At 39.5% G+C, this 22,454-nt stretch overlaps 2 protein-coding genes across 2 annotated transcripts; one reads left to right on the top strand and one right to left on the bottom strand.

Annotated features, from left to right (window-relative positions):
• Positions 1–510: 510 nt before the first annotated feature.
• On the top strand, positions 511–4,023 carry cdkn2a/b (cyclin-dependent kinase inhibitor 2A/B (p15, inhibits CDK4)). Its single transcript, XM_071528246.1, has 2 exons — positions 511–828; positions 1,988–4,023. Exons 1-2 carry the CDS (start codon positions 700–702, stop codon positions 2,237–2,239), a joined length of 381 nt encoding a protein of 126 aa, XP_071384347.1. The 5' UTR covers positions 511–699; the 3' UTR covers positions 2,240–4,023.
• Positions 4,024–4,826: 803 nt separating this feature from the next.
• Positions 4,827–22,137, bottom strand: mtap (methylthioadenosine phosphorylase). Its single transcript, XM_071528242.1, has 8 exons — positions 22,023–22,137; positions 20,431–20,517; positions 20,201–20,259; positions 19,778–19,945; positions 13,082–13,184; positions 11,533–11,772; positions 7,230–7,352; positions 4,827–6,128 (listed from the first exon to the last, which is right to left on the bottom strand). The coding sequence occupies exons 1-8, from the start codon at positions 22,044–22,046 to the stop codon at positions 6,090–6,092; spliced, it is 843 nt and encodes a 280-aa protein (XP_071384343.1). The 5' UTR covers positions 22,047–22,137; the 3' UTR covers positions 4,827–6,089.
• Between the last annotated feature and the right edge of the window lie 317 nt (positions 22,138–22,454).

Genomic DNA, 22,454 nt, shown 5'->3' with positions numbered 1-22,454 from the left:
ATCTATCTATTTCTTTCAAGTGCCATCAGAAATATTGTATTTTAGAGCACAAAGGCTGTATCAACAACTGATGGTAAAAGTGATGTATTTTATTGTCATACTGTAAATAGTTAGTATTGTTGCATGTTTCTATTGTTCTTATATGCAACAACCTTTAGCTAATAAATGAAGTACAGCATCAAATAATAATAACAAATTATCTCTGTGCAGCTGGACTTCTAAAAAACAGAAACCGAAATAAACTGTTTGTTACACGGCCCATATTGTTACGTTTTACAACCAGAAGCTCCCGAATGCGCGACAAGCACGTTTTTAAGACATTAGAAGTGGGAAGTATGAGCGTTGGAGCAGCACTGGAAGGCAGCATTTGCTGCTGCTGTCAAAACCAGTTCCTTGAAGCAGCGCATGCGCATGTCGGCAGCACTGCAGCAACAGAGAATGACGTCACCCATTCAAAACACAGGCAAGCCCAGACACACACCGTCCGCTGGTCAGACGATGTACGGTTTACTTATCCGAGCCAGGCGATTGGAGGTCCGGACTGATTGACCGTGGACCGCTGAGCAACAACCACGCACAGAAAGCAACTTACATTATTTTACATGCAGTTTGGCACGTTTATCCGCCGATTATATTTCCTCAAATATACCTGTCAGAGCAATCTGTCACTGAGACTGACTGCATTGGATATTTTTAGTCATGACAATGACTCTCGAAGATGATCTAGCATCAGCAGCAGCGACGGGAAACGCCGAGGATGTCGAGTTTCTCCTCCAAAGTGGGGCCGATGTCAACGGAGAGAATTGCTTTGGACGGACGCCGCTGCAGGTCAGTGTCACTGTGCGATCCACCGTCCCAGGGATCAAATGACAAGTTGTTTTGCATTTTCTGTTATGAACGCAGAGCAAACATCGATCGTGACCTAATTTAAGAAACAGCTAATATATATTAATAACGCATAATCAAGAAATTGCCTATGGTATTGTTGAAGCAGAAAAAGTTCTTCCACTTTTCGAAAAAGCTAGACTTGTTATTGTGCGCATCTCCTGGCAAAATGACTCACAAGGCCCAATCCTGTGCGCCTTGTACCATGGATTGCAATGCTCAAACTCTATGCTCTAAACTATTTCTGTTGTCGAAAAACATTAGGATTTTAGGATTTGACCCTCCTTTCTTTTCATGTCAATATAATATTCTCATCAAGCTATGTGAAACAACGAAACCGTCCATTTTACTCACCCTTTAAAATACTATGCAACTCATAACAGACCTATTGAACGTTGCGACCCTGGATTTCAATTTACTACTATAGGCCTACCACTACCACTATTTATTAATCAGGTAACAATATTAAATAGTAGGATATATAGGTGTAATCCATCTAATAATGTGTTCTGCCTGGCTGCCTCTGCCGTGCGCTAAAGATACCTAGACTATCTACAACTCCCAGGTGCTTACTGCCCAATAAGTTATCCTAAGGCTCCAATAAAAATATTAGATCATAAATGGCGCTCTATGTTTGACTTTAATATTACCTCAAGATACAGAATCTCTTATTTGTCCAGTGCTTCATATGTGCACATTTTCAGGGGCGTCAATTCAGCCCTGAACTATGACAAAGTCCTTGCATTTAATAGCTTGTATTTGCCACCAAAATTTTCCAACCTGTAGGCTATTTATGGACAAAATATATTAAGATATTATTTGGTGAATGTGATAAAATAATAGCTCAAACAATCTTGTACAACTTAGTGCAAATACTGGTCCTGAATGCTCCCCTGTTTTTCCCCTGCATTTTACATGGCTTCCAAATTAATTCATAACGTTTTGTTTTTTTGTTTTTTTGCTTGATCTAAGCTCTCCATTATAAAGATAAGATAAGAGATCAAGAATGGAGGGACCCCTATATGCCATCCCCTATAGGATATTCGTTGAACTCTAAATGTTCCACCTCTCACTCCTAACTCGTGGCTGTGTCCCCATGAAGGTGATGATGATGGGCAGCACGCCGGTGGCTCAGTTGTTACTGAAGCGGGGAGCGCAACCCAACGTGGCGGACAGACGCACCGGCACCACCCCGCTGCACGACGCGGCCAGGACGGGCTTTCTGGACACGGTGCGGCTGCTGGTGCAGCACCTGGCCGACCCGCAGGCCCGGGACCACAGAGACTGTCGGCCGGTCGACCTGGCCCGACAGCACGGCCATAGAGATGTGGTGGAGTTTCTGGAGTCTCTGTAAAATACTGCGCGACGGTGGGATGTTTCTGCTGTTGAGAGAGGGGACCTATGGGTGTGGGAGCTGTGGGCCCGACTAGAGGCCTGCAGCCTAAATGCATCGACTGTTTTTGCTGCTGAATCTAGGCTACTTTTATTTATTTGTTTATTTTTGTTTTGCTAAACGGCTGCATATGAACCAAGGACTTAATTTTTAACGAAATTACGGTTGTCAATTGGCAGGAAAGAGTTTTAATCGCAGCTATGACTATTAGGCTACCTAAACGAAAAATCGAAAAATCACTTTTATAACTTTGTGGTATTCAATATTGAGTTTATAGCGACGTTATCGTACTTTATGGTAGTTTTATTTTCCATGGTATCACTATAATATTTCTACAGAAACTCAGGCCTATAGCTTTGCTGTGGTATTTGTATAGTATCCTAATTTTTTTTTTATAGGATTTGTTATTTTTCGTTTGGGTAGCCCAATTAGTCATGCCTATTTATTTCTTTATTTCATTATCGAAGTGATTTTATATAGCTAGTTAACAATAGCAACCAAATAATACAAAGCACACAAAATATTCTGTGGTGCAAGTTTGAATATCAGTGTCCCTATATTTAATGGACGATTCAGTAAGCATTACTTGGCAGAGACTATTCAGTGATTCACTTTTCCTGTGTACAAATAGCCTACGAATTTAAACTTGGATATACTTATGCACTTTAATAAAATGTCACTTGATATTAATTGATAAAAGTGCTTTTTTTTAACGTAATGACAGGTAGGCTACAAACCAGAGCGAAGGTAACCCACAGGTATTTAATAGAAGAATGGATTAACTACTGTTAGGTGCCAGAGAATAAAAAAACACTGAACAAATGATTATTTCAATTATCAATTAAGGAATTCAGTTGGAGGATATTTTTTTGGAAAGAAAGGTTGTAATTCCGAACGAGCAATAGGCTAGTTTGTGAATAAACCTAACTGTTAAATGAGGCTATGTTTCCATACCTTTGTTTTTGCTAAATAGTTTTTTTTTTTAGGCCTGAGAGACACGTAGCCTATATCATTTCCTGTTTCAAATGTTGTTGGTTTTTTGTTTTTTTTTTGTAAATTGGGTAAATATTAGCCACATGATCATGTCACAAGGTTAACTCTCTAAGCTTCAGTCCTGATCTGAGATAGTTTCAGAGTTTAAGCACACATCATAAATAATACAAGATCAAAGCTGATTTTTTTTTTTATTCCGGGCACAGGGCACATAACTTAGGCCTCTTTTTTCAGTGAAAAGCCCGAGGCTGTTATTCGATCTATTGGTACTAAAACACGCTCTCACAATATTTTTTTTTAATTCAGGAAAGCATAAACAAGCCGGCAAAAAAGACACATAGGGGCCTTGAAGGCCAGTCTTCCTTAGCAACTAACACCTGCCAACCGCTATAAATAACTCACTGATGCAAAATGTTACGTGCACCATCAATAAGGACTAGACTTCATTTCACACAAGTGCGTTGACTTTGAAAGCATTGTCACAGCCATAAATCATCATTTCAATATTTTAGCTTAAGTATTTTTGTGTATATATGAAAGGATAATTTTATCATCGCTTATTAAAAGGAAATGTAAATTGTATTTGTACCTACAATGGTTTACAATCAGGCAGTCGTTACTATGTGTAATGCATCACTGCCTTGGAGTGGAAAAGAAAGACAAACAGGGTCGAGAGGGTAAAATTTATGCTGTCAGTACAGTAAATTAAACTCTTACACCTACTCTGATAAAATGGAGGCCTAATGGATTTTGTGGGGATGAAATTGTCTATTTGGCACGGAGCAAGTGAGTTGGAACTTTTTTTTCTCTCCATTTTGTTTTCTCTCTCGCTCTCTCTCTCTTTTTTACGACTTTTATTTTTTTTTTTACTGGCCATGAACTCATTAAAAAGAGTCATTAATTAGTCATGCATGGCGTGTTGATTTTAACATGTTTCTAAAAGGTGGCAGAACACGACTGGCTTTAAGCAGAATAGTTCTGTGCGCGAAGCCACCGACACTCGGAACATTTGACAATTCCCACAAAATGCCCTAAAAGCACTTAGTGCATTCAACATAAATCCACACTTACTAAATTATCAAGTTTTGTTTGTTGAGAAATGGACTTTGATATTAATAGACCTGGGTCCAGCGCACTGCCCTAGGCCACCGCTTTATCTCAACAACAGTAGATAAATAAAATTCATCCAACGTGTCTATCCAACAGCATTTTGTAGACGACAATTGTAGGCTATCATAAAATCAATGGCAAAATATAGGCTAGTTCCCCTAAACATGGAGAGGTATTGCATTTTCTGTATTAATAGTTGAGATTCAAAAATGTATGTCACTATTCGACGGCACGTTGCTCGATTGCTAAATTATTTACAGACGAATAGCCTATATTTAAATAAGTCAAAAGTGCTTTAAGGTTTTCAACTTTACAAATGTATTTTCTATAGCTTTGCCTTATTTATAGGAAACACCTCCCCAGCACCACTTAGTGGTGTTGGTAATCAACTACGAGACAAGTCCAATGCTCTGTACTAAGCATAAACTATCAAAGGATTAGACATTAGAAAGATTTAAATAAATGGCAGTCTTTATTTACTTTATGCCACAATCTGTTCAAATTGTTCAGACAAGCCAAGAGAAAGGGAGTACAAGGAGACCAAATGTCAGACATTGTGCAGCGTGATGAGCTTCCAGGTGCATGAAAGGGGCAGATCAGAAAAGATCTAAAGAGAGAAGACCAACTCTGATCTGGTGTCAGCGGTAGCTGGGTACAGCCTAATGGGTTTTCAAAATATCGATTTCAACAGTTGATTATGAATGAAGATTACAGTATGTAAAACATTGTACAGTCACAGAATGCAAAACAGTGGCTCTCTCACCTCTTTCATGGGCCATTCAATAAGTGCACTATGCTTGTTTCTCAAAAAATACAAATAAAAACACCAAAAATACCATCAATTGGTTGATTCAGCCATATCTGGAACTAGATTTAGCATGTGCACTGCAGAGCACCTGTTTATAATTGAAGTGCCACCTATGTTTGGATTCATTAAATACCCAACTGCAAAACAAACATTGACATGAAGTGCAAAAACAAAATGGAAGTATTCCATGAATACAAATTAAAAAAAAATCAAATGTCAGCTGATGACCAGCAAAGATAGGAATGCCCCCATTATTAATAAACCTCTGGCTAATATCCTGGACCATGTTTATTGAAGTGCATAAATAGGCATTTAAAATGTTTTATTGACGAGTAAATCATGCAAATATGTGTAAGACATTAGATGCCACTTTAGAACAATGTTAGCTGTAACTGTAGTAAAAAGAGCAGCAAAGTCTCACTGTGTTGAACTTATTCAGCATTGTTTTATTATATCCCGCGCAAACAGCCATAAAGAGACCAATGTTTTACAGACCACAAAAAAATATAAATTCATGAAAAATAATATCTATAGTATAATCTTGAAAAGACTTAAAATCCTTTCTGGATCTGTCAAAATGTTTGGTACCTAAAAAATGTGTCTCAACTAAGAGCTGCCAGAGAATCATGCTTGAGTGATGATGACAGTTTACTGTAGGGAAAAAAGAGTCCGGTGTATCCGCACACTTTTAGATTATTTCTATCTGTATTCCAAGGCAAGAGGAAACACTGTGAAACTCCAGCTGAGAAGACATGCATTATATGTGTCAGGCACTTTCTTGTGATTCACTGATGACAAATCCACAGGCAGAGACGGGTGAATCTATTGTCCATGTCGGTGGTGATGGTGACCGGGATTGGGAGCCGAATCCTGTTCTACTGTACTGAGAGTCTTCTGTGCTCAGTGTTTTGGTAGCATTACCGAAGACTGAGCTGTTGACTGCAACACAAAGAGCGGAACATGGATTTTTTAAAACAAGTCTCACTGATAATGACATGCAGCAACAATAGCTACATTATGTCTGCCTATTTGTTTCAGGTTACTCTTGGGCCAGAAATGAGAGGAAGTACATTTACTCAGATAGTACAGAAAAGAAAGGTACATCTTTAACAACTTATAGGCCTAGTTTTACAGTATTATGTCCCACTTCAGTCTAGTAGTCTACACCTCACGTCTTGAGCTGCATAGTTGTCAAAGGAATGAATTCTACCAAGACCGGTGTCCCTTTCATCATTACTAAAATCCAAATAAAAGCAATTCAATTTTAGGAACCTCTAACACTTACTCTTTCTGAAGCAAAGGCACATTTTAAATACAATGTTAACCTACTTACCTTACTGCAACCTAGAAGTGCTTCAATGGAATGCTAAATTATTGTTGTGAATCCTTTTTGACGAAACAAAAATTAAAAAAAAGGAATAATTTGGAAGATGTGCATCCCGTGTGTAAACACACTAGTAATCACGAAGTATCATATCTTCGAGCATTGTTAAAAACTTGGGAAAGTGCAATTAGCTTTGTACAATAAGATATATGGGTATTACCACAGATACTGAATTAAGCATGAAAACACACCATTGTAGGTGTGGTAATACACAATGCATTCTTAAGATTCTAATGCAGATTTCCATTTAAACTTAGGCCAGCTGTGTTTAGATTTTATGAGTGCGCAGCGTAGCATGCAGACTATCGCTGAGTCACCCTCGCTTTGTGCAGTTTGAGGTTGAACTGCCATTGTTCACTGCTGGCACTGGGCAGGGCAGGTGGCTTTTCTTTGTATACAACCCCTGACCTCATGATAATTGCCTTCATATCTTCATGAAGGAGCACGTTGTTTTCCACAGGTCATGCTCCTGATCGTTTCATTATTTTTTTAAGACGGAGCGTCAGAGGTGGTGCGAGCAGCAGTGCAGCGAGATGTGAGACACCGTCATTGAGATCTCAGTTCATGATAGCCAGCTAAATGTATACAGGCCGTCTTTCACAAGCGCATTAAAACTTATCGAGTGGAAATGAGTCATCACTCTCCTGACAACTTACTTTCAAGGCCTTCATCGTCTGAGCCCAGTCCATCTGACAGATCTGGGGTATTGCAGTTAGCAGGATACTGCTGGCTTTGTTGGCATTCTCCTTCATTGTCTTCAGTACGTTGTCAACACAGACCTAGAGCAAGGGAAGGAAAACATGAGGGGGTGTGTTATGAATCACTTACAACCATGCAAATTTCACTTCTTCTTGAGGATAAACATTCTGTTATAAAAACTCAAACAAAAAAAAACAAACACTTTTGGTTTCCCCAAAAAGTTTATTTTGCAATCTAGCCTAAATGAAAGGTTTGAACTGTGCAGGTTTCCAACTCATACACTCACAAAACCTCAATGGATTAACATTCATCTTAATGTAATTAATATGGAGCTTTCTGTGGCTAAGATGCAAGGTGCAAAAGAAGGTACTATCCTGTAAAATCAGATCACATGGGGGGTTATTGTTTCAGTGCTGAAGCAGACTTGGTGTCATTATGTGAATATCTCAATGGCATTGCTGTAATATCACAGTCACTTTAAAGTACAATAAAAAAAAAAAAAAAGAGCACAAAAACACAAACACTTTGGCTCTCATTTACTAAAGCCTTTCATGGGTGCAAAAACTTTTAGCATGTGCAAAACCAGTAACATAACCCTTGACTGGTCAAGCAAATTGTCTTACACCTATCACAAGTCGTAGCGCTGACTTTGAACACTGGAACTGTTTTTGCACCCACTAAAGGTTTTAGCAAATCTGGGCTTTTGTATTGCATAACAATCTGATTTGTGTCATCGTCAGTATTAAAGGTCCTCAGGAATCTGCCGAGCTAATCAGGACAGGAGTGTGAGCCTGGACGGCGAGTTGGGCAACAGACTCATAGTTTCATTCTAACTTCAGTCTGATCACTATCTGTCACAACAGCACCTGCAAGTCACCCACAGAAATAGTGGTCAATAAAGACAATTCCACATCGGTGTCACAGGTTGATCAGCAGCACACTGTTTTAGAGAGCCACCAACTGTGTGCCACGTACCACATTACCCATGTCTCAATATGTGGACTTAATGAGGTATTAAGTCTTTGACTATTCCACCTCCCATGTCTTGAACGGTGGTAACTGCATTAAAATGAAACTAACACCACTGTAAAAGGAGGATAATTATAATAATAAACAAAACAGAGCAATAAACATACTTACTTATCTACTGCCATAGTCACACAGTATCAAAGTATCAAAATACTATCTGCAGGAAATTATGTGATAACATCATATACACTATCTTAAACTGAAGAAAATTCGCAAGCCAGTAGTACAGTACAGTGTAAAGTACAGTGCAGGGCCGGCCAGCACAGTATTGCGCCATTTCCCTGTTGTGCTCGTGTTTACCCCCTTTTAACCTTGTTTAACCCTTGAGTGTTTTGTTTTCATCTTAGACTCAGTGTCTAGCTTTGTGTTATTGTGGTGTTGGCCGGGCCAGGGTGGAAGACAGTGAAGCTGATGACTCAGTCTGACTCAACCTCCTCTGGCAGGGCTTCCACCGGAGGCTGGCAGGCGAGCTGACTGAGGGGGGGCCAGAGGAGACAGAGGGAGGGCAGGAGGTAGTATGAAGCTGGGGAAGGAGGGAGGCGGGGGTGGGCGGAAGGATGTGGCGAGCGTTCTGCAACAGGAGGGGGAAGAGGTCAGCTGCAGGAACTCGGAAGTGGAGCTGTGAGTTGGGCTGGAGCGCCGACAAAGAAGCCAAAACTCCCCCAGACACAGTATATCAACTGGCATGATCCAGGGTGTCTGACAGATAGGTCACTCGGAAGCAGCTACTCTGTGGTTAGCCTGCGTACAGAGCACAGATGGCAAAAACCTCTGGGGGAAAACGATCAGATTAATAACAGTAAACAGACCCCCTGGCCTGGTAAAGTGAACCAAAAAAAAAGTAAATAAAATAAAACCCACAACCACCGTGACACACATTCCTGGTCTTTTCTTTGTTGGATCAGAGATTAATGCCATTGTGAATTTAAGGCAGGTGTACCAATTTCAAAAAGATATTAAAAGTAAATAAAAAGTAATCATTATACACAAGTGGAGTGTTAGTCTTTTGTTCCCACCTACAACTGCAACCTGCAAAATAGCTCCAGTGGGAAGAAGGAAAAGTGAAACAGAGATATCACCAGACTTTGTACGCAAATAAAACACCTACTTTATGCTAGTGATATTGCACCATGGAGCACATAAAGCATTTTTACTATTCAGGTTCTTTTTTTTTTGTTAAATATGCTGACACACAAGACATTTAGAGACAGGGGATTTCCAAAAAGGAAACTGAAAGTGTGATTTCTGCTAATCTGTGAAACATTTGTAAATACCCAGAACTAAAAACATATTCACATTTGATTTTTATTTGACATAGAGCTATGTACCCATACAATGTTACAGATAGAGAGCTGTGGAAGAGCGGGCTGCTGTGCTGCTGTGGCAGAGCGAGGACGAGAGCGTGGCATGTGCTCAAGGCTTTTTGAATCAGTTTAATCCTTTGTGATATGTCTCCCTGGCACTCTCACATATTTACCCTCTCTCTCTGCTATATACGATCAAATAAAGGAGGAAGGCCATGAAACAAATATTAGAAAAAAAAATGTTGGCTCACCACTGCTGGCTTTGCTTGATAAAGTTTCATAAATTCAACCAAATGACAATGGACACACAAATCAATCAATTAAAAATTTAAATATTTTTTAGAATGTAGTTGGACCATATTTGTTCATAAACTGATAGTAATCTGACAACAAAATGAATAATGTGCCAATAGAATGTAGTGAGCAATAACAAAAATTTTTAAATTGTGGTTTAGATAATGCTTTGACTGCAAAAATGTAGTTCGAATGCATAATAGGGCATGAACAACAGTTTTGTGTTTAGTGTACTATGAAGCAATTTACACAAAAATAATCAAATTAATTGTATTGAAGAGCACTGCCAAAGAAATGCCCAACAGTTGAACCCAAAAAGCGATTACAACACACAACACGTCTTTTCAAGACAAAACACCACTCACACTGCAATGGGACCTTCCTATATCCGATTTTCTGATTATCCATTGCATGAAACTTGCAGATATTGCAGTATTAGATATGTTATTTTTACTAGTGTGAGCTGGTTGGCAGGTAGACCACACAAGTACTCTGATGCTGCGTTCAAGTCATATCAGATGTTCTGTAAATACGAACTGCTGACTGGGAAAACCCATTCACGTCAACCTCCCAATGTACGATATGTGGGAATTTTTGCAGGCTCCGATTTCACCTGGCATCACAATTTGCAGAAGTGTGCCAAAACAAGCAGTAAACATGGCAGCGTATCCACTGATGTTGACCGTCCAAGGTATTAAAAATAAAAATGATCAGTTGTATTCATACTAATACAATCAACCATAATTATGAAAAAATGAAAAATATTTGAGGTATTGTAATATTTGGTTTATGGTTTTAAATTCATAAACGCAAATGATTTTGGATGTGGGCGTTCCAATCAGTAAAACACGTGAAGAATGCTTTCACACTGAAGCAACAAAAGCCCGGTCTTCCACTTCTTCCGATATGACCTGAAGGCAGCAGAAAACCAGCAGCCAGCAAAGTAAACAAGGAAGTGTGTGAGCAACGCTAAAAAGTATCAATAGGACTATTATAACTGAAATTGCATGATAATTGTTTAATCACAGCTATTTAAAGACATGTAACTGCAGTGTGAGTTTTACTGTGTTGAAAAGACAGAAATATGTTGAACACAATCAATCGTCATGATGGCAAAAACCAGGAAAATAAGGCTCAGGTTGAAAAAAGAACAAGAATTATCCTTTAAGTAATTTTATCACCTCGTATGGATTCAGTCTATGTAAGGGCAATGAAGCAATTCACCTAAAGGCTGAATCTTAAATGTCAAAAAACACAACTGCTACTGTATTTTTTTTTTCCTTCACCCTGCCTCCAGTTAGAATACTGCCATCTCCTCTACATGAAAAGCAAAGTGAATCTTGGGAGTTGAAATTTTGAGATTGAGCGATGACCTGACTTGACACCTGAAATTAACAAAAATCCCTCTAACCCTCTTAGAAATGAGCCTGACATATGGAAGATAAAATACAACTTGTCATTTCAGCAGTCTGCCTTTCATTGCCAGAACCTCTTTCATTCTTTGGGTGGATTTTAGAGTAAAGTAAAGACCCTTGGTGCTTTGAGAGACAGGGAGAGACAGGTAGAGGAGAGCAGCAAAGAGATCAAAGTAATAAAAATGGCTACTAGGACCAGCAGTCCAACAATCACTCACCGCCTCCTCATGCTCCTTCCAGCAGTCGTAGTCTGTGGCCATGGCAATGCTGGCGTAGCACAGGCCGGCCTCTTTGGCCAGGACCACCTCTGGCACAGTGGTCATGTTGATGACATCAGCGCCCCACTGGCGGAACATCAGGCTCTCTGCCCGCGAGGAGAAGCGGGGCCCCTCGATAGTCAGCATGGTGCCTCGCACATGGCACTTGATCCCCAGGCTCCGTGCCACCTCCACCAGAACCTGCACCAGGGTAGAGAGGGATGAAGGGTCTCCATGTAGCGAATGGCTCAGCAATCTGTTCATCTCATCATCTAAGTTGTAGTTTTTGAGGAGTAAGACACTGCCTGCTATGCTATGTAGGACCTGCTGATCCATAGGCTGCGTCAGTCAGTTGCAAATAAGCAGATATTCATCCAACATCCAAGGCTGTCATCAACAAAGCATTTTTTGGCCAACCAATTATGATTTATTTTCTGACTAATCAGCATTGTTTAATTTCAAAATAACCAACTCGAATAAAATAGACAAAAAACACATCATTCTTTATTGCACATGCTGCATATGAGTTGTACACTGGATAACTGACTATGATACACAGGCTACATTTTTAATTGCAACTGCAAGTCCTTAATGATGCACTTGAATGCGGACATCGGGACATTCAACAGTATAATAAATTAAAAAAAATGTAACTCTTTGACTAGTCATACCAAAGAGCCAAGACACAGCAAAATTGGTTTCATTTTCTCGCAGAGCCAGACCTTGCCAGGCTATCATAACCATATGGTGATGTTGCATCCAACCAAAGGTTGTGTAAAATTAGAGACCACTTACAGTTCCCAGACCTAACTGACTTTCAAATCAAGGGGAAAAGACAATGAGTATGTCACTTGTTGGCCTTGTTACTGGTCTTAACTAAAGTAGTCCAAACTCCGCCAAGTGTGAGCACAACTCGATCAAAAAATCCTCCTTAATCCTCCTTTCTTCATCTTAACTAAAGTAGACCTAGGCATTTAGGTTGATGGATTTATCTGCTAGACAGGCACAACTGGTGGGAATTTTTTAGTTGTAGAGCAAAAACTGTGACTGCTTAACCAATTGCTTTGACAGCAATTTAGGTAAACCGACAACATGCTGACCAAACAATCAACAAATCGACCAGTGGGTTTTAGTCCTCCTTATGTCAGTATACTGAAAACACTGGGATAGACAGTGTTCCTGGTTTGACCGAGCAGATGTAAAAGAAAAGAAAAATTCTATAATAAAAGTATTTGGGTAACAAGCTAGCCATAGCACACCATGACCATATATATTAAAATAAACCAATAATGAAAAAGCAGCAACAATGTGATGCTAGACAGCCATTGGCATGTGGGCCTCAGTATTATTTAAATGTGTATTGAAAATGTAATGTAGCATGATGACATTTTCACATACTGCATGCCACACTACAGGCTGCATGGATAGTACTTACCGTTAGGAATATGTATATTTTGATTACAGAGAGTGAAATGTATGGGATGGGATGTACAGATAGTCGTGGATTCACCTCTCTGGTTCTGTTGCAGAAAGGCTCTGCCATGGGGATGTGACACACGCCTGGAGGACTGGTGGCCTGCCCGTCATACAGGGTCTGAGCTCTCTTGGTAGTCCTGGTAGAGCAAACAAGAAGCACTGAAAGTTGTGGTTAAGGCTTCCCGGAAAATCAGGGACACCAGTGCTGGGTTCAGCTCCTGGGAATTGTTATCCCAATCAATATGCATTGAAGAAAGAAGTTTGATTCCTTTTACCAATCTCAAGAAGCTTATGTTATGTACAAATGTACAGTTGTATAAGTCGCAAGCAAGAATCATCATCTAAATAACAATTTGTCTCTTAAAATCTTCTGAAAGCCAAGACTAAGCAGCCATAGCTTGAGCAATAAACTCTGTTGAGCCAGAGTGGTGAATCTTTCTTATTAATCTATGGAAACGCTCAACAGTCCTTGTATGTCTTTGTATGTCCCTCAAACTGTTGTATGGCTGTGCATGTACTTGTCCTGTTGTCTGTGCATTGATGATTTGTAGCGCTTTGGGTATTAGAAAACCCTGTTATAAATAAAATCCATTGTTATTATCATTTATAGCTATCCAGAGCTACACATGCAAGAAAAGAGAAGAACATCATCCTGGTCTCCAGCTCCATCCCAAAAACTGTCTTCCAATTTTCCCGAGTCAGCAGGGTTCCACCAGGCACGGTGTCAGCTCCCCTCCCTTCCCCTCTGCTGTCCCATCTCTTTGCTACTGTACTGGATAACTATCGACCTATATCAAACTTACCGTTTTTAGGTAAAGTTATTGAAAAAGTTGTTCACCAACAACTTAGTAACTTTTTATTGCTGAACAATTGCTTCGATAACTTTCAATCAGGATTTCGGCCCCATCACAGCACTGAGACTGCACTCATAAAGGTACTAAATGACATTCGCCTGAACAATGACTCAGGCTAAGTCTCTGTTTTAGTACTGTTGGATCTTAGTGCTGCCTTTGACACTGTGGACCACACAATTCTATTACAAAGATTAGAAAACTGGGTGGAACTCTCTGGAACTGTCCTTAAGTGGTTCAAGTCATATCTTCATGACAGAAAGTACCCTGTCTCCATTGGAAACTGTGTCCGAGCAGATGGCTGTGACCTGCGGGGTTCCACAGGGGTCCATTCTGGGACCTCTCCTGTTCAATCTCTATATGCTTCCTTTAGGTAGCCTACCATAATTATGCAGATGACACGCAAATCTACATGTCATTTACACCAGGTGACTATGGACCTGTTGAATCTCCAACTAAACAGAGATAAGACCGAGATAATTGTCTTTGGAGCACAGAAAGAAAGACAGAATGTCGGCTCTCACCTTGACTCCCTGTCTCCCTGTCTCCCTGTCTCCCTGAATCTATGATTCTTGTCTGCCTTACGCCTTGTTCGCACTCGTGTCGCAGTTTGGTTGTTCACGCAGGAAGCACATTTCTCTGCACCGGCCAGCAGCTCTCCTGGTCTACAGGAGGAGAAAACCCCATGGAAACAGGCTGTAGGCTGCTGACATTGTGTTCCAATAGCCACCAAAGCTTCATCTGTTCACTGCTGTCCTTGTAGAAACAATGCTGACAGCTCACTGTACTTTTCCACATCAGGGATGAACTTTATATCTTCCATCTTCTTCACTTTCTCCCTTTCTTCACAAGCTCCCTCATATCAAAGCTGTCACGTTTATTTGTTTTCTTAGCAAGAGTCGTGACTTGTGATCAGGCAATAATTAGGAAAGCCTAGGGGACCTAGATATATATATCTCTCTCTGCTTAAATAACTAGCCTATAAATAAACTAACCTTAACATGTATCCTTGTTTCATTTTGTGGTAATTCAATAACAGAAGCAATTTTCTGCAGTTTTCTATGGTGTTTTCCTGTGAAATGCGCAGCAGAAAATAGACCAGATGCCGAAACTAGTGCTCCAGATCACGAGTCGCGAGCCGCAAGCGGAGCTCCGCGCCGCGCAGCGGTCAGTGTGAACAACCTGACAAGGGCACCGAAAGGAAGCAGCCTCCGCTTCGGGGCCGTTCCGCGGCCGTTCCGCGGCCTGTGTGAATGCGCCTTTAGGCAGTGAGATCTGACGTAATTATCAGATCAAGAGTAGAATCAGGAAGGACGGGATAAGAAAATTCAAGGAAAACACATGGGTTCACTCACAATGTGCATCTAAAAGTGGGAGTATTTGTTGTGTTCTTTTATCTTTCTATTTCACTTGATTTAAACTGCACTAGTTTACTTTTTAAGTCTTATATCTTTTGTATTTGTTGTTTGTACTTTTACACTTTTTAATTGTAAATCTTTTACCTTTACTGTATTTTTATTACTCTGTAAAGCACTTTGAATTGCCCCAGTGTATGAAATGAGCTATACAAATAAAGCTGCCTTGCCTTGCCTCTTTATGGAGATGGGCAGAAGCACACGAGAGATTGCCTTACTTCGGACAATTGTACTGGAAGGATCAAGGATTCTGTGTTTTCTTGGAACTACTCAGCTCATTTTAAAATATCGAATTCTACTGCAATCAGTTATTAGAGAGTTTTCTGTTCCAACTACTTTAGTCATTATGTAATGGAGTCAATCAATAAACAAGAAAGATTTCTTCGTAACGGCGATTATGGCGTTTACTTGCATTTCCTTCTACTGCCTCACTGAATACCTATTCAAAACACAGCTATTTCAGACAGCTAAATTCGCTAAAGTCATTTGACAGTCATCATTCATATGAATGTCCTCATCAGCATCACGATTTAAAGACAATGCCTAACTAGCTAACAAGATATTTCTTGTTCATAATACCAAAGTTGGAATGTGTAGGCCTCTGCTTATATAGATGGTTTCAGCTAGCTGCAACTCTACTCCATTGAAAAGCAATCACAGTAGTGCATGTGACAAACTACGAGCTGACTGCAACGCTTGTTGCTGCTATAGAAATCGAGTTACCTAGGCCTGGCATTTAATTAGTGGTGTCATTTCAGAGTCATTGTTACTGAGAATGGCTTTCACAACCATTAACTATCAAGTATTTAAATTATTCCTGTTATGCCAAGATGGAGAGACATGCTATGGGCAACTATGAGTTGCAGGCTGCAAAACTTCCAATAACCGCCTGGTCTCAGCCTGTCTCTCTTGGGAGATCTACATGCTTTGGCAAATCAAGGCGCAATTCTGGTTATATTACCAATGATATAAATACAGCCACTGTTTATATCAAAAGATACATCATGCAGCTATGACATTATCACTGTAATATGTTGGTAAAGGCATTGTAGACTTGAATGTTTTTAAAGGACAGTGTACAAATATAAGTAGAGTATTCAAACATACGTTTGTATCATGTATATAGAATTTAGCTGTGGCATTTCTGTGATATGCAGACAAAATAAAGGCCCATCTCAAATCAGAGTTATTAGAAGTTTTAAATTAGCAGACTATAACTTTCATCTTCATGTCAATTAACATCACAAGAGCACTCGAACAAGACACATTTCTCTTAAAGCAAGAAAAAGCATGAAGAAATTTAGCACATAATTCATCAGATGTGAAAGGAGGAGGATTTGGAACTGCTGCACAAAGCTTTCGAGGCCTGTGTGAGTCAGTAATGCTCAAAACTGAGCATGCACTAAAGCAGCCAAGTGTTTGGTTTGGAGGAGCCGGGGAAAACAAGTAAGACAGAGGTGATGACATAACTATTGTGGCACCAATATACTAAAGCCTTCGGAAATATGCTGTCACATGCTGCGGGACAAGTCCGAACAAGTCCCAACAAACAACTTCCTCATTTCTGATAAATAGATCTTGTCTGTGCTTGATAGTGGTAGTTGGGCTATTCATCGGCTTCAGCAGCATAGCCTAGCAAGAGGATAGTCAGCTTGCTGTAGTCCCACATGTGTATACAGCGGAGCACACTGACAAGACTGTGGGAAGCCATTTTCCTACTTATCTCAATTCAACCAGCTGTATGCCAACTCATTGTACACAAATAAGTCATCCTATTTTAATCATAAACAGCACCTCTCTTTGTGCATTCTGTGTTATTCAGTGGAATTTGTGCAATCAGCCAACAGAGTGCACAACATGCTCGTAGGTTCAAACTCCTTGCATGTTGTATATACTGTATGTATATATACAGGTCAGAGTGAGGTTGGTGAGAAAGGTATACTGTGGAGGTTTTTCCACACAAATGCAACATAAACACGGTCTCAATTTTCCAGCCCTGTGTTTAACTCAAGAGGAAGAAGTCAGTCCCCGCCTTCCAAATAATGCAATGAACCACTGAGACGGAATAACTGGTGTCTTTATGTGTGGTGATTACTAGGAATCTGCAAATGCACGTGGATTCCTAGTAATCACAACTTGTGAAAATACAGGGTTATTTTTACAGGTTTTGTCATGGTAGAAGATATGGACAAAAATGTGCAATTAAATATGGGTATTTATCACAGAGGGGAAAAAAAACTTTGTGCAGTTAATTTGCATTCAACCTTATATTGAATTAGTATTGACACCTTATGTGAACAAATGCTCAACATGACAGCCGATAACAGATGGAAAGTTCGAGTGAGGGCTGAAAGTTCTCACAAATTCTCACAAGTCAGAGAAAGTGATACACTAACTGAAAAGCAAGAAAGGCAGGAAGGAGCCCTGAGTGTGTACAAAATATCTCAGTAGTAGAATTCCTGTGCCAGACTATCTGTCATTTTAGTGGTGTTAGCTACTGCCCTAGGTAGAATGTCAATGACAATACTTGTAGCTCTAAGTGAAGCCCTAACCAAACTAGAACACTTAACTCAACAAATTATCATGCAGATGCTACTTTTTTTTAACTTTTCTTTACACAGAACAAAGCTTGCAAAGGTACATCAAATAAATATCTAAGATGTTAAACAGGACGGTTAGTGTCAAAATGGCGAGCTGTGTTTTTTCCTGTTTTCACTTCCAGCAATCTGGACTCTCTTGACATGTGGTAACATGAATCCTGTCAGTGAGATGTGTGGGAAGATGCCTGAATTACTGTTCACCTGCTGTCCTTTACACTCATTGTGGCTTTCACAGGCCAACAATCATTGTGGCTTTCACAGTATAAAGTCTGAACCATGGGAACACAGTAACACCCGTGGCAGTATCAGCCCTGGTTTATAGGGCCATAATGTCGCCATTTTATTCACATAAACTTTATACAATAGCGACCCCTTGCTTTCCAGGTTTAATGTCAAAGAGCTCAATCTATTTAATTAAGCAGTAACACACCAAAATGTGTGCTATGCCATGGATTACATATAGATATTGGATTTTATAAGCTGTGTTAATAGCAATGTTTATAGCATAGAGTATAACATGTCAGTTAGCTTCCTACTTTGCCTAAAACTGATATTACTAACAAGAGAGGAACAGATTCCTTTTCACTGATAAAATTTCAAAACTGTTTCATGACTTCTCCATGAGCCCTTTTCAAATTGACCATGACCAAATTTTAAAGACTGAATTAAAGCCTTAGTTTGTTTTTCATTTTAAAATCAAGGATTATAATATAATTTTAACTTTGTCAACAAAAAACAGTCAGCAACCAACACTATTAGACTGTTTCAGAGCCACAGCTTTTTCTGATACTTGACAGTATTCAAGAAAACAAAATCATTAACTTCACATACAAGATTTCATGACTTTTCCAAAACTTTTCTCTCTTTTATACTTTTTCCTAACTTCTCCAGTCCTGGAAAATCCTATTTTAAATTTCCATGACTTTTCCAGGTTTTCCAGGAGTATGGGAGCACCATAATTTAGACAGAATGTGTTGCTTTTGATCCTCCACAAAGAAAAAAAAAACATTGACTTTGTGTATCAGACTATGCTTTATGATGCCCTGCCAAAAGGTAATAAGCCTATGAATGGCAAGCCCACAGGGAAAGCTGAACCTTTCTCTTCATGTTCTGCCTAATCACAGTCGGCAACAAAAAAAAAGCCATGTTAAATTGGCTGTAAATGTACTAATAGAAAAAGTAAAGAGTTTGTGTCTGAGATTACGCATCCATTTAGGGAAAAAATCATTACATGGAATGAATCATTTAAGATCAATAAAAAGGGGGATGCTGTCAAAAGATTCAACACTAAAGCCAACTACTATCCTTTAAAAAGTACTCAAATTTGGCACCGTGGCAGCTGTATTTTCTGGGACCGTTACTTTTCACTTTATAGTTCAGAAGCTAGCAGCAAATTGCATAACAAGCACACTTTTGTGAAAGCTAAAGCTCTACAAATATCTGATGAAGAGAGAGTACAATTTGGAAAAGAGATTTCTAAGAAGAAAGTCCAGGAAGTGATACCATCAGTCAAAATTGTTAAATCTCCAGGCCCCAATAGAGTTAATGGTGAGTGTTTGTTGTTAAATATGTATATATTTTTATACAAAAAAGGCAAAATTCCACAAAGTATGAAACCAGCTATATGTTGTGCAATTGTGTTGATTTTGTATTAAATACTGGCATAAAAAAAAAAAAAGGAAAATCAATTTGTAAAAAGCATTATTAATAAGAATAGTTTAGACACTTTCCTTTCTTACTGGGCACAATCTCTATCCCGTGATAATATCTTGTCTCTGGGAATCTATGAAAAACAATGTTATTCTGAACCATTAGCTCAGGCCCACCAGCTGTCCTCATGGTAAACAGGACACACTCCACCCACCTGTCAATGAACTGATCGATGATGACAATGTCTCCTGGCTGAATCTCCTCCCGCAGGGATCCACAGGCCGTGGTGACCAGCAGGTGTGTACAGCCCTCTTCCCTCAGAGCCCAGATGTTGGCCTGGTAGTTCACGCTGGATGGCATTATGGTGTGCTGTCTCCCATGCCTAAGGACGGGCAAGAGGCAGTATGCTCATGACACTAGTTTTCTATGTTTTAGAGGTCAGTATAAGAAGCGTCAAAATGTCCATTTGGATTTAACAGCTATCTCATTGCTAGATGTAGTGACGTATTTAGAGGAAAAGATGTGTATTTTCTAATGCAGATGATGGATTTTTGACAGGTACAAAGTTTTGCCACTAGATGGTGCAAACAAATTACACATTTCCATCTTACCTGCAGCACATAACATGCTTTCTTACCTTGCAAGGAGCACACATTCAACATTTTTTATCTTCCCCACGATCAGAGCATCTGATGGCTGTATGAGAAGAGCAGAATAAGCCATTATATATAGCAGAACAGTACTGTAAAGGTAACTTTAATGGCATAATTGGTCTGGACACCAGTAGAGTTTATCGTTTCCATTACTCTGTGACAAGGTGTTTTACACAAACATCTTGGTTATCACAAATTTACAACATAAACAAACCTTTCCATATGGTGTGTCAACGTAACGCTCAGTCCTTCCCTCCAAGATGTCTGGATCATCAAGGCCTGAACCTCCAATTATTCCAATCTAAAGACAACAAAATATGCGCGATACAGGAGGTAAGAATGAGTGTCTAACAGCCTATCACATATATCAGAATTAACATCTGAAACAGAGACCTAAATATAGGCTATGTAGCCCTTTAAAAGCACAAAACGAGTGTGTATCAATGTACCAGTGTGTATCAAAGTGCTTTACAAAAAGAGGGGTTACAAAAAAGGCAGAGCGTGTAACACCACCAACACCAAAATTAAGAGTAATTGAAGTAAGAGCATGGTTAAAATCATGAAATAATAGCAACAAAGCAAGTTTCCCAATCCACTCCTCAAGTGCCCCCTCTCCTGCAAGTTTTTTTTCTTCTTGCACATCCGATCCAATTACGGCCTTAATGTTGATTGGCCAAGCAGTAGAAAACAGATCTACCTGCACAGGGCTAACATGAAAGTGTGCAGCCCTCAATTGGGTCATCAGGTGTGCAAGAATAGCTGGAACAAAAACTTGCAGGCCAGGCACTTTGAGGACTGGGTTGGGAAACACTGCAGCAGAGCAGAGGAGAACATATTGTGAAAGGCCAATGAATAAAAATAGCCTGGCTGATCTGATGCTTTCCACAATTCCACAGAATTATGATTCAGAATTTGTTACTATGATAATTGTAAGGATTATCAAATAATATCTCTATCACTTAGCAAACATGTGTTGTTTAGTTACTGATAAGCACCATCTTGCTAGGTCAGGTGGAAGATAAAAAATATTGTATTTAATTATTGATTAAAATAAAAGGTCTCTTGACCATTTACCTCACTAACATGTATGTCCTTAGCCCCTCTAAAATCACAGTAAAGTGTGGCCTCTAATAGTGGCTTAACGTTGCTGCATTATTATAGAGTGACTGAAAATAACTCTACTGAAGATAAGCTTAAATTCCACTTAAACTCCACTTACTGAGAATGATGTCAATCAAGCCATGAAAGTCTAGCTGCTGTAGTAACTTAAAAGTTTTGAATTTTTAAGATTTTAAAGATTGTGTTTTTGCCTGATGTTACTTTCAATCTGTAGCTTTCACTTTCCTGTGTCAAAGTAAATTAAGGTGTGCACTGGTCATATACACGTGGTGCTAATAGAGAGACTATAAAAGAGACTACTAACCTCCTTGGACTAGCCATAGCTACTTTGGCTAGCTCACATGAATAGGTGTATTCAAGATTTTTTTTTAAGGCAAGATAGATGTCTAAACACATTATCGGCAACATGCAGCTAGTCGTATGTTGTTGTGAGTATGTTTGTACAGCCATAACCGCTTACTTTGAATACAGCAGACTAACTATTGTCTTGCTAACGTGGAGCTAATGTTAACACTAGCTACAAGCTTTGACTGACCAGCACTTAGATAGGTTTGGGACAAGTGCACATCTGACATGAATTTATCTACTCGGCTAAGTTATGTTTTCTCATTCTTTTCCCACAGTCAGCTTACTGAAACACAGTAAGTGGTAAATCGCTAAAGCTTGCTATATAACGTTAGTTATTACCTTAATGTGCATGGTGGAAGCCATGATGACTATATCCTTGGCTACAAAAATGAAGGTTTGGTCAAGTTGTGAGGAAGAACGCTATGGCTAGCTGCTACTGCTGCTGGCGTTAACGATAGTCAGTGTGCAGCAATTTCTCTTCCCGTTTGGCGATTTCGCCTTCAAAATAACCGCGCGGAACTGAACGTAATCGTATCATATTATGCAAATCACATTAACATATTACATTTAGTTGAACCTGCAGTGAAAACAGGAGCAGTAGAATGTACACAAATTAGATTGTAGTGTTTTGGTGAAGGGCATTTCTTGACTAAACAGGGCCTTAAAGAAGTTTTGACAATACAGAAGGGGTTAAAGCAAGATGTTGATCTAGCGCCACAGGAAATAGTGCTAGTACTCTGTATTTGCAAAAAGAAGCTGTCAGTGTCCTAA

Source organism: Centroberyx affinis, unplaced genomic scaffold (assembly GCF_046629955.1).
Source record: "Centroberyx affinis isolate AG114_WGS23_722 - 3 ecotype Tasmania unplaced genomic scaffold, CSIRO-AGI_Caff_v1 ptg001641l_1, whole genome shotgun sequence".
Classification (NCBI taxonomy): domain Eukaryota; kingdom Metazoa; phylum Chordata; class Actinopteri; order Beryciformes; family Berycidae; genus Centroberyx; species Centroberyx affinis.
The sequence above is the reverse complement of the archived record's forward strand: the minus strand, read 5'-3'. Positions and strand labels throughout refer to the sequence as shown.